Genomic DNA, 12,692 nt, shown 5'->3' on the forward strand with positions numbered 1-12,692 from the left:
ATACTTGATACCAAGGCGGAGAGCGTCATATGGGAGAGGAAGCTATACAAAATGACAATGCACTGTGTAAGGAAGATGGAGTAATTAAAACTCACCACAATCTGATCCTCCGAAGAAGGCGAGACACTGCTGTCGTCAAAGTAATACCACTTTCCGTCCACTTTATTCTTGCCGTACGCAGTGTCTGTCAAAAAAAGGGCAAGTGTTAGCCGACGAAGTGAGTGCTCCTAGAAAACCACAACCAACAGCAACAATTTACAGGAAACAGATTGGATGGTTTGCCACATGAATTAGTGGAAGAATATCACTTTGGAAGGAATGGTGAAAATGTGATTTACTGGAAATACACACATTTTGCATTTACTGTATTGATCTTGTTTTTGTGCCTTTTGTTAAGGCTTTTAATTGGCTAATTTGACCTTGCTGTTGTGGATTCTGCAAGCATACGAAAATAGAGCCCATGGGTGAATTAAGTTGTGAACTTGACAGCTGTTATTGCAGTAGCCCAGTCGCCCATCTTTTTAAAAAATTGCCCTTTTTCTCTTCTGGGCTGTATAGTGTTAGGAGTTCGGCATGTATGTTATATGGTAGAAAAAGTGACCTCTGTGGAGTCCCCCCCCTGCCCCCACAGATGCAAATTAATTTAAAAATGATGTCAATCGTTTGTGCTGTAAAAAGTTTAATTTGTGCTGCTATCATTTTTTAGATATTTACAATTCTTTTCTAGGTCAACCTGAGGTCAACCAGCCCCCCATTTTGATTGAAAAATGGCCAAAAATGGTGCAATCGCTTATGCTTCGTTTGTGCTGTTAAAATGTTTTTGCTGCTATCATTTTTGAGATATTGCGATATTAATTTTGAGTGATGACGTCACACAGGCCCCCATGTATTGCAAAATGGACACAGCCCCCCATGTATTGCAAAATGGCTCCGAAATGGTGCCATTTCTTTGTGCTTTGAAATATTTTGCTTGCCCTGCGATCGTTTCATAGCTATTGCAATATTATTTTCGAGTGATGATATCACCCGTAGATTTCCTGTTTCCAACTTCTGCGGTTGACGGAGCGTACCGACTCTCTCAATAACAGATGATTGTCCCAACAACTCGTGCAAACGTAGCGCAAACGAATGGCAACTCTGGGTCCATTTAGCAGTAAATAGGGGGCTTGAGATATTAATTTCAAGTGATGACGTGACTCGCAGGCCACCATTTACTGCGAAATGGACCCGAAGGGGTACCACTCATATGTGCTACATTTGCGCTAGTTGTTGGGACACCCCTCTGTTGTTGAGAGCTGGTACGCTCCGTCAGCCGAGACGGATGGGCTGCGATTGACATCGTCACTCGAAATTATTATGTCAATACCTATAAAACGATAGCACAAACAGAAATGTTACAACACAAACGAATGGCACCATTGTGGTTCTGTTCCGCCGTATATGGGGGGCTGCGTGACATCATCACTCAAAATTAATATCTCAAAAACTATAGTTACAGCACAAACGAAGCATAAACGATCGACACCATTTTTAATAAAAATGGGGGGCTGGTTGACCTTAGATTGACCTATAAAAGAATTGTAACTATCTCAAAAATGATAGCAGCACAAACATAGCACAAACGATTGACATAATTTTTATATAAATTTGAGTCATGGAGGTGAAAAACCAGGTCTCAGAAAGATATGATCACTGTCCGTGATAATGAATTGCTTTGAATGTGTGTTGTTTTATTATTAGAAGCTATGTATAATACTATTTTTTGTTTATTTTCTGTGTTCTGTGTTATTTTTAATGTACATTTGATGGCTTCAAATGTTAAATAATGAAATTATATGACGATGATCATTATTATTTGGGTTCAGGGGGCCCAGTAATATTGACAGCCCCCAGTCTGGCTCTGATTAATGCCTCCACTGAATGAGAACCCCTAAAAGCAGCTATGTCAGTGAACTATCAGGCTAACTGCACAACAGCGCTAGGTAACACTTGATGCAAACAAAGCAAGTGGCCTTGGGGACTCATGCCACATCCCAGCTGCCTCATTAGGCTCTATTTTACTCTCAAACAGACGTGGCAGCAATTTGCTTAGCGGAGGTAAGAGAAGACTCACTAAGAAACAAGACTTCCCTAAGGCCTTGTCCACACGTAGCAGAGTATTTCGCAAAGAGCTAAATTTTCCTACGGTTTGGCCGATCATTCACACGCAAACATAGATTTAAAACCAACCATTTGAAAAACCTCTGACCAAAGGGAAGATCTGCAAATACTGCATTTGATGAGACTGTATGTACATTAATAACACAAGATTTGTGGCGGATTACTGTCATAATGCCACTGCCTGCAACATATGGTCACATGTTTTATATGTGACCCGTGTTTACATTCAGCGACAGTAAGCTAGAACTGATGAGGGTTGAGGGTTTTGATGCTGCTTCAAGTCCAGGTGCTTTTTTATTGCTCGTTTTTAGATGCCCAGATACTGCTCCACATTTAATAACACAGACAATGGACGACGTGAAGGACTGTTCTATTATGTTTGCCATTCTACTTCCAAAGCAAGTCCTGCTTTCAAGTCACCGCCGCCACGTTAGAACTGCAGATTCGTCACTGCTTCACCGTGTTCCACTGTTTGACGTAGTTTTCAATGAAAACGTGAAACACAATGGCCTGCTTGCTATTTATGATCAGCTGCAATAAACTGAATATTTATTAAAGTTAAGAATATTTTAGTTCAGAAAATCCCTCCACTTCAGCTACAGAGAAGTCCCCTGACGCAAGATGTCTACTGTTTACTTATGCCGCCGACTGCCTTTAGACATCTGGCCTCATATATGATAGTTATATGGTGGATTACACAGTACAGACAGTGCACGAACGGTTTTAAGATCCAGGGATTTAATTTTATTTTTACTTTATGACAATGGTGAAGTTATATTTTTTGGAAAAATGTTGTGTGGTGTAAGGTGAGAGAATGGCACAAGAAACACGTTAATAACGGCGTTAGAATATAACGGCGTTATTTTCTTCAGTAGTGAGTAATCTAATTGATTACTTTTCTCATCTTGGCAACGCCATTACCGTTACTGAGGCGGGAAAGGCGTACGTTACTATGTTGGTTGACTGACGCGAGAAAAGTCTGAGAAAGACGGACTCACGGAGATGAGAGAGCAGAGCAGGAGTGGGGAGGAGGCAAGGGAGGGTGACGGCGTTGCAAACGCGATGCTACTACCCTAGGTGGCTCCAATAATACCTGACTGTAGCCGATAGCCTACAAACTACGCCCACATGATGCTTCGGTAGATATCACATATATACAGAACTAGATGCAAATGTCAGACACGGCTGCATTAGCAACATGTATAATAAAGAACAAGATGCGTTCGTAAACAGCCACCATCTTAAAGCAGTACACTTCTCAGGAAGGTTCTGTTGTAGAGAACCTTCCTAGCGAACCTAAGTAAATTTTTATCTAAAATGCTCCTAAATCGGCAATATCTTGACTTAAATATCTTTAAATGATGAAATAGTTTTAAAACTTACACATGTCAAAACCCACACATAGCAAAGGTTACTATCTAGTTATCCCAATATCCGCAATACCCCTGTATCTAGTTAAGTTTTGGGTAAAGAATTGGGCTAGGGCCAATTGCCCCCCCCCACAAAAAAACTTTAAACTTCACATTGTGTGACCTGTTTTTTTTTTTTTTTTTTTTTTTTTTTTTTTATAGAAAAAAAACATGAAAATTATCACCAGTTACTTTGCCAAGTAACTAATTACTCTTACATTCAGGTAACTGAGTTACTAACGCAATTACTTTTTGGGAGAAGTAATTTGTAACTGTAATGAATTACTTTTTTAAAGTAAGTTTAACAACACTGGTTGAGAACCCTGTATGCATATACATACCTACACACAGGATGTGAAATCTCAATAAGGCTCACTCGGCCAAAAAGGTTCGGCAAAGAAAAGCCTTTTAAAATGGTATCGAATAATAATGACATCTGGATTATCTCTTTTAGACCAAAATGCATATGGCAGTGCTGCCATGTCCACTTATGTCTGCCTGTGTTTCTGGTATATGACGCCCTCTCCTGGCGCTAGGTAGAATTAGTTTCTGCCCTTTCTGCTGACGCAATCATATGACGACGTGAGCTCATTGCGAATAGACCCCACTCACATGACGTCACAACCACGCCTCCGCGCCATATTGTCCGTCAGCTCGTCGTGTTTACGCATTACCGCTACGTAAATTCTTCCTATTATGGCGTGTTTTTCTGCTCGTTAACATTAATAATCAAAATGGTGAAGGCGTGTGTGGCGGTTGGTTGCAGTAACACAGAAGATAGACGGAGAGACTTGAAGTTCTACCGTATTCCAAGAGACCCGGAGAAGAGAGCGAGATGGACTGCTGCAATTCGACGAGAAAACTGGGCACCAAACGATCACCACAGACTATGTAGCAGTCATTTTATACCTGGTGAGATGCATTTAATATATATTTAGAGGGTTTTGGGCTGACAACCACAATTAAGATCACTGCGAGGCTAATCGCCGACAACATACAGTTTCAAATTCAAGATGTTTATTTCTTCCGCCATCATTATTTTTTGAATAATATTTAGCTGGTACCAAGGGAAAGAAGCTGGCCTCGTCTACGGATCATCAGTTAAACAGAGGTGTCCAAACTTTTTGCAAAGGGGGCCAGATTTGGTGTGGTAAAAATGTGGGGGGCTACCTTGGCTGATTTACGTAGAACAATATATTTAAAAATTTTTAGCAAGCCCTTCTGCGTGTCACATTTGCTTTATTATTGTTTTTTTTAATTCAGAATTTCAACAATCTCGCCTTCGTGGCGTTCTCTTTCGACACTCGGGCTCTTGCGAAATACTACTAGGCAAGGCAAGGCAAATTTATTTAAATAGCACAATTCAACACAAGGCAATTCAAAGTGCTTTACATCACATGAAGACCATAAAAATCACATTTAAATCAACACAACGTAAAAACCAAGACAAATGATCGCATTTAATCACAGAATAGAAATAAATAAATAAAAATAAAACAAAAATAAAAATAAAGCAAAAACTACTACTAATAATAATCATTGAAATCAGCAATGGAGATAAGCACAAGAGGAATAGAAGGCAGGTAGGTTGAAATATATAGACAGTTATGGATATGCAGTGCCAAACAAAAGTGTTTTTAGCCCTGATTTAAAGGAGCTAACAGTTTGAGCATACTTCAGACGTTCGGGTAACTTGTTCCAGAGGTGAGGAGCATAATAACTAAATGCTGCCTCACCCTGCTTGGTTCTTGTTCTTGGAACATGCAGAAGACCCGTTCCAGACAACCTTAGGGGTTTAGATGTCTCATAGGAATCTAACAAGTCAAGCATGTATTTTGGTCCAAGGCCATTAAGTGTTTTGTAGACGAGCAGTAGTATTTTATAGTCTATCCTTTGACTCACTGGAAGCCAGTGTAGCGATTTCAAAACCGGTGTACTGTGGTCCAGCTTCCTTGTATTGTGAGGACTCTGGCTGCAGCATTCTGTACTAGCTGCAGATTCCTGACTGATTTTTTATCAAGACCTGTAAATATACCGTTGCAGTAGTCCAATCTGCTGAAAATGAATGCATGCATAAGTTTTTCCATGTCTTGTTGAGTCAGAAGCCCCTTAATTCTGGTTATATTTTTTAGGTGGTAATAAGCGGATTTAGTGACGGACTTTAGATGGCTATCAAATTTTAGGTCTGAGTCAATAATTACGCCAAGGTTTCTGACTTGATTTGTAGCTGTAAGTGACATTGTGCTAAGTTGGCTGCTTATCTTTGACCTTTCCTTTTTTGGCCCAAAAATGATCACCTCTGTCTTCTCCACATTTAACTGGAGAAAATTCTGGCACATCCATTCATTGATTTGACGAATGCATTTACTCAGGGAGACTAAGGGACTATAATCATGTGGGGACACAGGCGTGATAGGAGATGTCATACTGTTCCATTATCTGAGCTAACGGAAGCATATAGATGTTAAATAAGAGTGGTCCAAGAATTGACCCTTGAGGGACTCCACACGTGAATTTGGTTCGTTCTGACTGATAGTTTCCAATTGACACAAAGAAATCTCGATCATGTAAATAGGATGTGAACCACTGAAGAATAGTGTCAGTAATCCCTACCCACTGTTCCAATCTGCTGAGTAGTATGTTGTGATCAACCGTGTCAAATGTGGCGCTGAGATCCAATAGTAGCAGAACAGATGATTTGCCTGCATCGGTATTCCGACGAATATCATTTAGGACTTTGATAAGCACGGTCTCGGTGCTGTGTTGTGGCCGAAATCCAGACTGAAATGAGTTAAAAAGATTGTTTTGCATCATAAAAGTCTGGATCTGTTCAAACACAACCCTTTCGATAATTTTCCCCAGGAATGTCAGATTTGATATTGGCCTGTAATTACTAATGGTTGAGGCATCCAGATTAGGTTTTTTTAGGAGAGGTTTTATTACTGCAGTTTTTAAAGTCTGAGGAAACTCTCCTGTTTGGAGGGAAGTATTTATAATCTGAAGTATGTCTGGGGCTATGCAATGAAAAACAGTTTTGAAAAAGTTTGAAGGAAGGATGTCAAGGCAGCATGTTGTGGGCTTTAATTTCGACACAATTTCTGTTAAAGTGGCATAGTCCAGGAGGCTAAACTGTCTAAGATTGACGTGGGGGACATTTTGGGAGGCGTTTAGTGTAACATTTGTTAATCCGGAGTTGCACACAGTCTGTCTAATCTTTAGTACTTTGTGTGTAAAGAATGCTGCGAAATTATTACAGGACACCTCAGATGCCAATTCCTGAGGTATTGATGCTTGTGGGTTTGTCAGTTTGTCAACAACAGAAAATAGTGTGCGAGTATTGTTGGTGTTTCTACTAATGATCTCTGAAAAATATGATTGTCTAGCATTTTTCAGTTCCTGGTTGTATTTGCGAAGACTCTCTTTGTAGATATCATAAAAAACTAGGAGTTTGTTTTTTCGCCATCTGCGTTCTGCTCGTCTACAAACTTGCTTTTGTTTTATAGCTAGTATGGCATTTCTCCAGGGTGACCTCTTCTTTCTTGACAAAGTTTTTGTCTTAATCGGGGCAATAGTGTCCATTACAGTCATCACACTGGAACTGAAACTATTTACAAGTTCTTCCACTGGAGCTATTGTAGGGGTTAATGATGAGGCATAGGCCTGTGTGAATAACGCACATGTGTTATCACTTATGTAACGCTTCCTAATCACCTCCGTTTCCCTTTTCAGAGGATGGACGGGGTGATCATTTTAAACAGTGCTAGTGTGAAATTAAACTAGCTTCAAGTTGCTATAATTTCTTGCTGCATATCTTCCTTGTAATGTTGTCATACATGTCAGCGTGTCTTGTTTGGTAATATCGCGTCACATCGAACTCTTTGAAAACAGCGACTGTCTCTTTGCAAATGAGGCAGACACAGTTGTTGCGTATTGTATTGAAGAAATAGTCCAATATCCACCTATTCTTGACGCGTCGGCCATCGCAGTCAACTTTTTTTTTATTGATTGTCGCCATTTTACAAAATTGAAAGTAAAGGGTCACACAGGGTAATGTTGCTTAGAGTGCTGCTCTTAAAGTTTTTCAAAGTTTTGTGAGAATAGGCTGAGTTTCTGTGGACAAGATAGTTGTAGATTTCAGGGTAGCAGATGTCAGGCAGAGACTGCGAAGACAGCGGGTCGAAAATTATCGCTTTCGGCATGAAATATGGATCTGGCGAATGGATAGACTGAAGCTTTCCCACATAACGCCTTTTATGCAACGCATCCAATGAGTTTACAGCGCCTGAAAGCATCGGGGCTTCCATGAATTGCACTATAAATTGCACGACAAATTGAAACCATTGAGAATACGGATAAACAATGACGGACAATATGGTGGCCGGATACAGCGACACGTCATTGTGTGACGTTGGTGAGTGGGGTCTATAGAGAGCTAAATGGAGGAGCTAACATCTGGAGCCAATGTACCATAGCAGTTCTTGCCATCTCACCATGTTGTTTGTGCTTTATACAAGCATCGCTTTTAAGCTATATTATTCTTTTGTTTTATATTCATGAGCGTTATGTAGTATATTTTGGATGTGTGTATTTTGTTTTGTTTGCATTTGTGGTAAAATGTGGTTACAATGTTCCATTGCTTGCAAGCTGTACACCAGTTACTATCAAAATTGAGATGTGGTGTATACTTTGCTTTGTGACTTTTATAATATTGACACAATATTTTTTTTTTCTTAGTTTTACAAAAGAGAAAGATTACCACAGTAAAGCCATTTCATCTTTACTCCAGTTACAATTGATAAAAAAAAATAAAAAAAAACTGATGTTTAACTATTTTGATTTTAACAATGAATATAGTGGTGCAATGTAGGCACTTTTTCCATCAGTTCAGTTGAAGTTTTTCTTGTTTTTCACATTATGTTTATTTTGAAAACCTTGAAGTTATTATATTCATCATTATTAAAGCATCCAGTGGGGCATTGCAATACAATTAGCCATAATATGTTACGTGCACCACCCCATATATCGGTATCGGTATGATATTAGTATTGGATTTTTGGAGTTGGAAAATATCGGGATATTGGTAATCGGACAAAAAGTAATTATCGCACAACTCTGTTGATAACCATGACCCAGCCAAGTTGCTACTATGTGGCTGAGAAGTAATAACATTAATGCAAACAATGTAACTTACAGTGACCTCCGCCCATTCCTCCATAATGATTGGACACAGCAACAAGATCATATGTGTGAGGCCCAGCCTTGGGGTCGGATAAAAACTCTGACATGTCCAAATCCCTGATCAAAACAGACAAGACATGGCAAAAATATTGAATAATTCAAAGTGACAATTAAATTACGAAACTCTAAATCCAACTGTGGTAAGAATGAGTAAGCACTTAGAAACAGGATTTGAATGGTTTTTGTACTTTGTTCCTCCTCTGAGGTCACAAGAGGAAATGGGTTTCACCACAATTGTTGATCTAACTTCTTTTTTAAAGGTTTATTTACCATTGTGACTCACACCTACTTTAACGGTTGCTTCAGCTGAAGGTTAGGTACACAAAAGCAACAATGAAGACTGAAGAGTGTCATTCTTTTTTGTAATGGAGTGTCATTTCTGAATAGTAAACTACTTCCTCATCAGACTGTCAAGGGAGTTTAAGACCCGTTTAGCAGCATAACAAAAAAGTAACCCTTTTCTGACAAATGAAATCCACATTCATACTTGATAGGAAAATCCACAACTGTGTCCAGTTTGTCCCTCAAGCACCTATTGTAAGAGAAGCGTTTCAGGTGAACGACCAGGATACGAGGCAATGACCACAGGTCAAATTTTTTCGTGGCCTGCTGATGTTTCTTGCATGTGGGACAATACCTAGAAAACAAAATGAGTAGAAATGTTCAATGTGATTGGGAGGGAGATAAAGGGGGGGTAGTCTAGGTTACCATGGGTCATGAGCTCCAAGCGTCTCCATGGTTGTGAAAAGCTCGATGCATTCTCTCAGAGCTACAGAGGCTTTCTTTTTGGGGGGCTGGAGCATGCTCTCATGCTTTTCACGCGCCTGAAGAACAAATCATTTTGATACCAAGCTAAATTACACATAATAAATATTCATAAACACAAACCTCTGCTTCCTGCTTATCATAACACATCTTCTTGGAGTCAGTGTCCCAGTCGATAGCCACAGTGGAATGTGCTGCACAGATAAATTCATACTAGAACAAACTGCCATTTAAAATTGAAAATATGAATGCGATTACACAACAACAGGAACATAACTGACGGTTAAGTTTGAGGATGTTCCCGTCACATGGCAGAGGGCTGATGTTGGCTGTTCCATAAGAGTTGACAACACTGAAGGTAAAGAGTTTGGATGATAGGGAGCCTGCCTTTGCTTCTCCCTCTCTTGTCCCGTTTTCCAAATCAGATGTCTCCTCTTCAGACTGGCCATTTTGTGAATCAGGACTGACCTGGTGATCCATGGCCTCATCCTCCCCTGGTAACATATTAAAAATAATCTGATTAGGGAAAACACAAAAACCAATTAGCCAACAATCAACCCTCTTAGTATGGTGTGGAATCGATTGCTGATTAAGTGAGTCTTCAATTGAAGCCGATTAGAGTGCACTCAGGGGCCATTTACATGGTGACGCTTCAAGAATACGACAAATTTAATGTTTGTATTTATATGGTTCAGTCCTGGTTCCGTCTACATTCGAATGATGTCGCAACTCTGCGTGAAAACTATGTAGGTAGTATTCATGCCAAGCCCTAGAGGGCAATGCAGTTTAACAAGGTGACAGCCAATGATGCACTTCCTTGACGACAAAGCTCCTCAGCCCAGAAGAAAACATACATGCCCACTCCAAGCAATGACATTTTTTAAATATTTTTTTTTTCCTTTTGGCCCCCCCCTACATTTTATTTTGCGGTTATATTCACATTTTTTTCTGGACATTTAAATTTTTTCTCATATTTGTTGTCCATTTGCTGTTCTTTACAAGTTTAAATGATTGTATAACATTGCTTGTCAATAAAAAAAAATAAAAAAAATAAAAAGAAGCAATGGTGTCCATGCGTGTTTTCTGTTGCGTGAAAAGGCACAAAAATCCAAACATTAAATATATTTATATTAAAAATTTTATAAAAACAGTAAATTCTATACACCGTTCTGTCTTGTTTACTGTTTTGAATGTATACTGGCAGCTACTGTGCATGCCCAAAGTGACAACGTCATCGGCGCGAGAGCGTTCCATTCGTTTGGTTGCGGCGCAATCCCCACAATCGAATCCTTTCGCTTTGGAGCCCGGAATCAAAAGTTTGCATCGTCGCCTTCTGTTTTCGCTGTAACCATGTAAAGGCGGGGCAACTAAAAATGCACTTCAAAGGCAATTATGACTTAATCACCAAAAAGGACGCTCCAAATCAGGATATTCATCAAAAATCAAAAACCAATTACAAAAGCAATGTGGGAGGCCAAAGCAGTGGGGGCCTCTGGCCTCTGCTGTGAGGCACTCTCTTGGTGCTTAAGTTAAGTTTAGACTTAGAAGGAAGTAGGGAGGGGAAGTCAGCCAAGGAAAACAGGGTTTCAAACTGGTTAGTCCTCATACACAATTAGATTAACCAGGTGCCCTGAAGTGACATAGTCATGTATGGGTGACAATTGTTAGGAAAGTTCCTGGTCTAGGGGAGCCCACAAGATAACCTGACTTGTGTTTTCCTAGCATTTTGACTCCCAAATTAAGCCAATATCCACAAAATTAAAACTTACACCGGCTCACCGATGAATTTGGTGAACTCTGCTTTAGAAACAGCTTGAAAATATAAAATAGGCAACATCACAGCCTATCCCAATTCACAAAATTGATGAGTACCATAAGGTGACAGGAGCCAAGTAAGTCACTGACCATCATATACGCCGTTGGTTTCAGCGCAAGTTTCTGAGCGGTTACTGCAGTTACTTGAACTGGCACTGCAGGTGGCCCCCTCTGATAGAGGACTGCTGCAGCCACCTAAGATGGCATTTGGACTGGATGATGTGGAACATTCAGGAACTTGACTGCAGCTGGCAAAGGTGGCTGAAGCTGATGCTCTACTTTCAGTCCCTCCACTCTGTGGGTGTTTTACATAGCGCCTGCAAGAGGAGATAGACCAGATCAGTTGAGTAACAGGCACACCCAGGACTCCTTTTTTTTGTTATCTGTGTGTTCTCACCCAATCCTCTGAAGGATCTTTTCATAAAGAACGTCTGCTATGAGGTTTTGACGGGGCACAGTGATGAGTAAAGGCTGGCCAAAGAGCATAGTGCTGGCGGAGCTTGCAGCTTGTTTTGAATGTCGCTCCCTAAAATAGACTGGCAGGTTCATTGTCTCACCATCCTCCTCCTGCACTTCATATCTGCAGCAGACAAACACACACACAATCAGTCAAGCACAAAGTACACACACAATATCTGTTTGATCAAGAAAAATCCTTACACATAGATCTCATCTTTATCCATAATTTGACTGAGGGTATCATCCTTTCTGTAAATTTTGTGGAACCTGCAATTATAAACATCAGCCACCACCATCTAAAAGAAAGACAACACAACATTAATAGATGCCATTTCCATTCAAGTTTAAAGGTAAAAGAATTAATCTGATAGTGTCCGGCCCACTTGATTTTTAGAGTAAAGTGTAACATCTAACATTTTCTGGAGGAATTCCACAGAGTCTGGACAAGGCGCAGCACAAATCCATTACGTTGCCCACTTTGTGAACTACAACTCGATACTGTGACAGAAAAGAGAATGAAATGCAACATCAAGCACCGAACTGTACTCATCAATACAAAGTTTTTAAAATACAAGTTTCAGGACTTCCTTGCAATAACATGTTTGAAATTACCATATTTCGGGTGGGGGTGTGGCGGGGTGTTTTCATTCAATTAATAAAAACAGATCTCCTTTATTTACAGGCAAGACTAGCATGTCTGCATTTTGGTATGAAGTTTCTGTGTTCTACCAGTGCTTCCATGAGTTCTCTCCAGATCCTTAGGCTGACTCCAACATTACAAGAAAATCTACTTTACGTTCAACGAAGAGAATAAATTCCCCAATATGTATGAATGCAAAATGGATG

At 39.9% G+C, this 12,692-nt stretch overlaps 1 protein-coding gene across 2 annotated transcripts in view; it reads right to left on the reverse strand.

Annotated features, from left to right (window-relative positions):
• Positions 1–12,692, reverse strand: part of usp4 (ubiquitin specific peptidase 4 (proto-oncogene)) — a 31,293-nt gene that overhangs the window by 1,256 nt on the left and 17,345 nt on the right. For both annotated transcript variants that reach the window (XM_057845510.1, XM_057845509.1), the window contains exons 12-21: positions 12,261–12,344; positions 12,048–12,142; positions 11,785–11,967; positions 11,478–11,704; positions 9,854–10,066; positions 9,696–9,766; positions 9,516–9,631; positions 9,295–9,444; positions 8,761–8,864; positions 96–184 (exon numbers count right to left, since the gene is read on the reverse strand). In XM_057845510.1, coding sequence (XP_057701493.1) covers positions 96–184; positions 8,761–8,864; positions 9,295–9,444; positions 9,516–9,631; positions 9,696–9,766; positions 9,854–10,066; positions 11,478–11,704; positions 11,785–11,967; positions 12,048–12,142; positions 12,261–12,344 — 1,332 coding nt within the window. The remainder of the gene's footprint in view (positions 1–95; positions 185–8,760; positions 8,865–9,294; positions 9,445–9,515; positions 9,632–9,695; positions 9,767–9,853; positions 10,067–11,477; positions 11,705–11,784; positions 11,968–12,047; positions 12,143–12,260; positions 12,345–12,692) is intronic.

The sequence above is a fragment of the Corythoichthys intestinalis genome, chromosome 9 (genome assembly GCF_030265065.1).
Source record: "Corythoichthys intestinalis isolate RoL2023-P3 chromosome 9, ASM3026506v1, whole genome shotgun sequence".
Lineage (NCBI taxonomy): Eukaryota > Metazoa > Chordata > Actinopteri > Syngnathiformes > Syngnathidae > Corythoichthys > Corythoichthys intestinalis.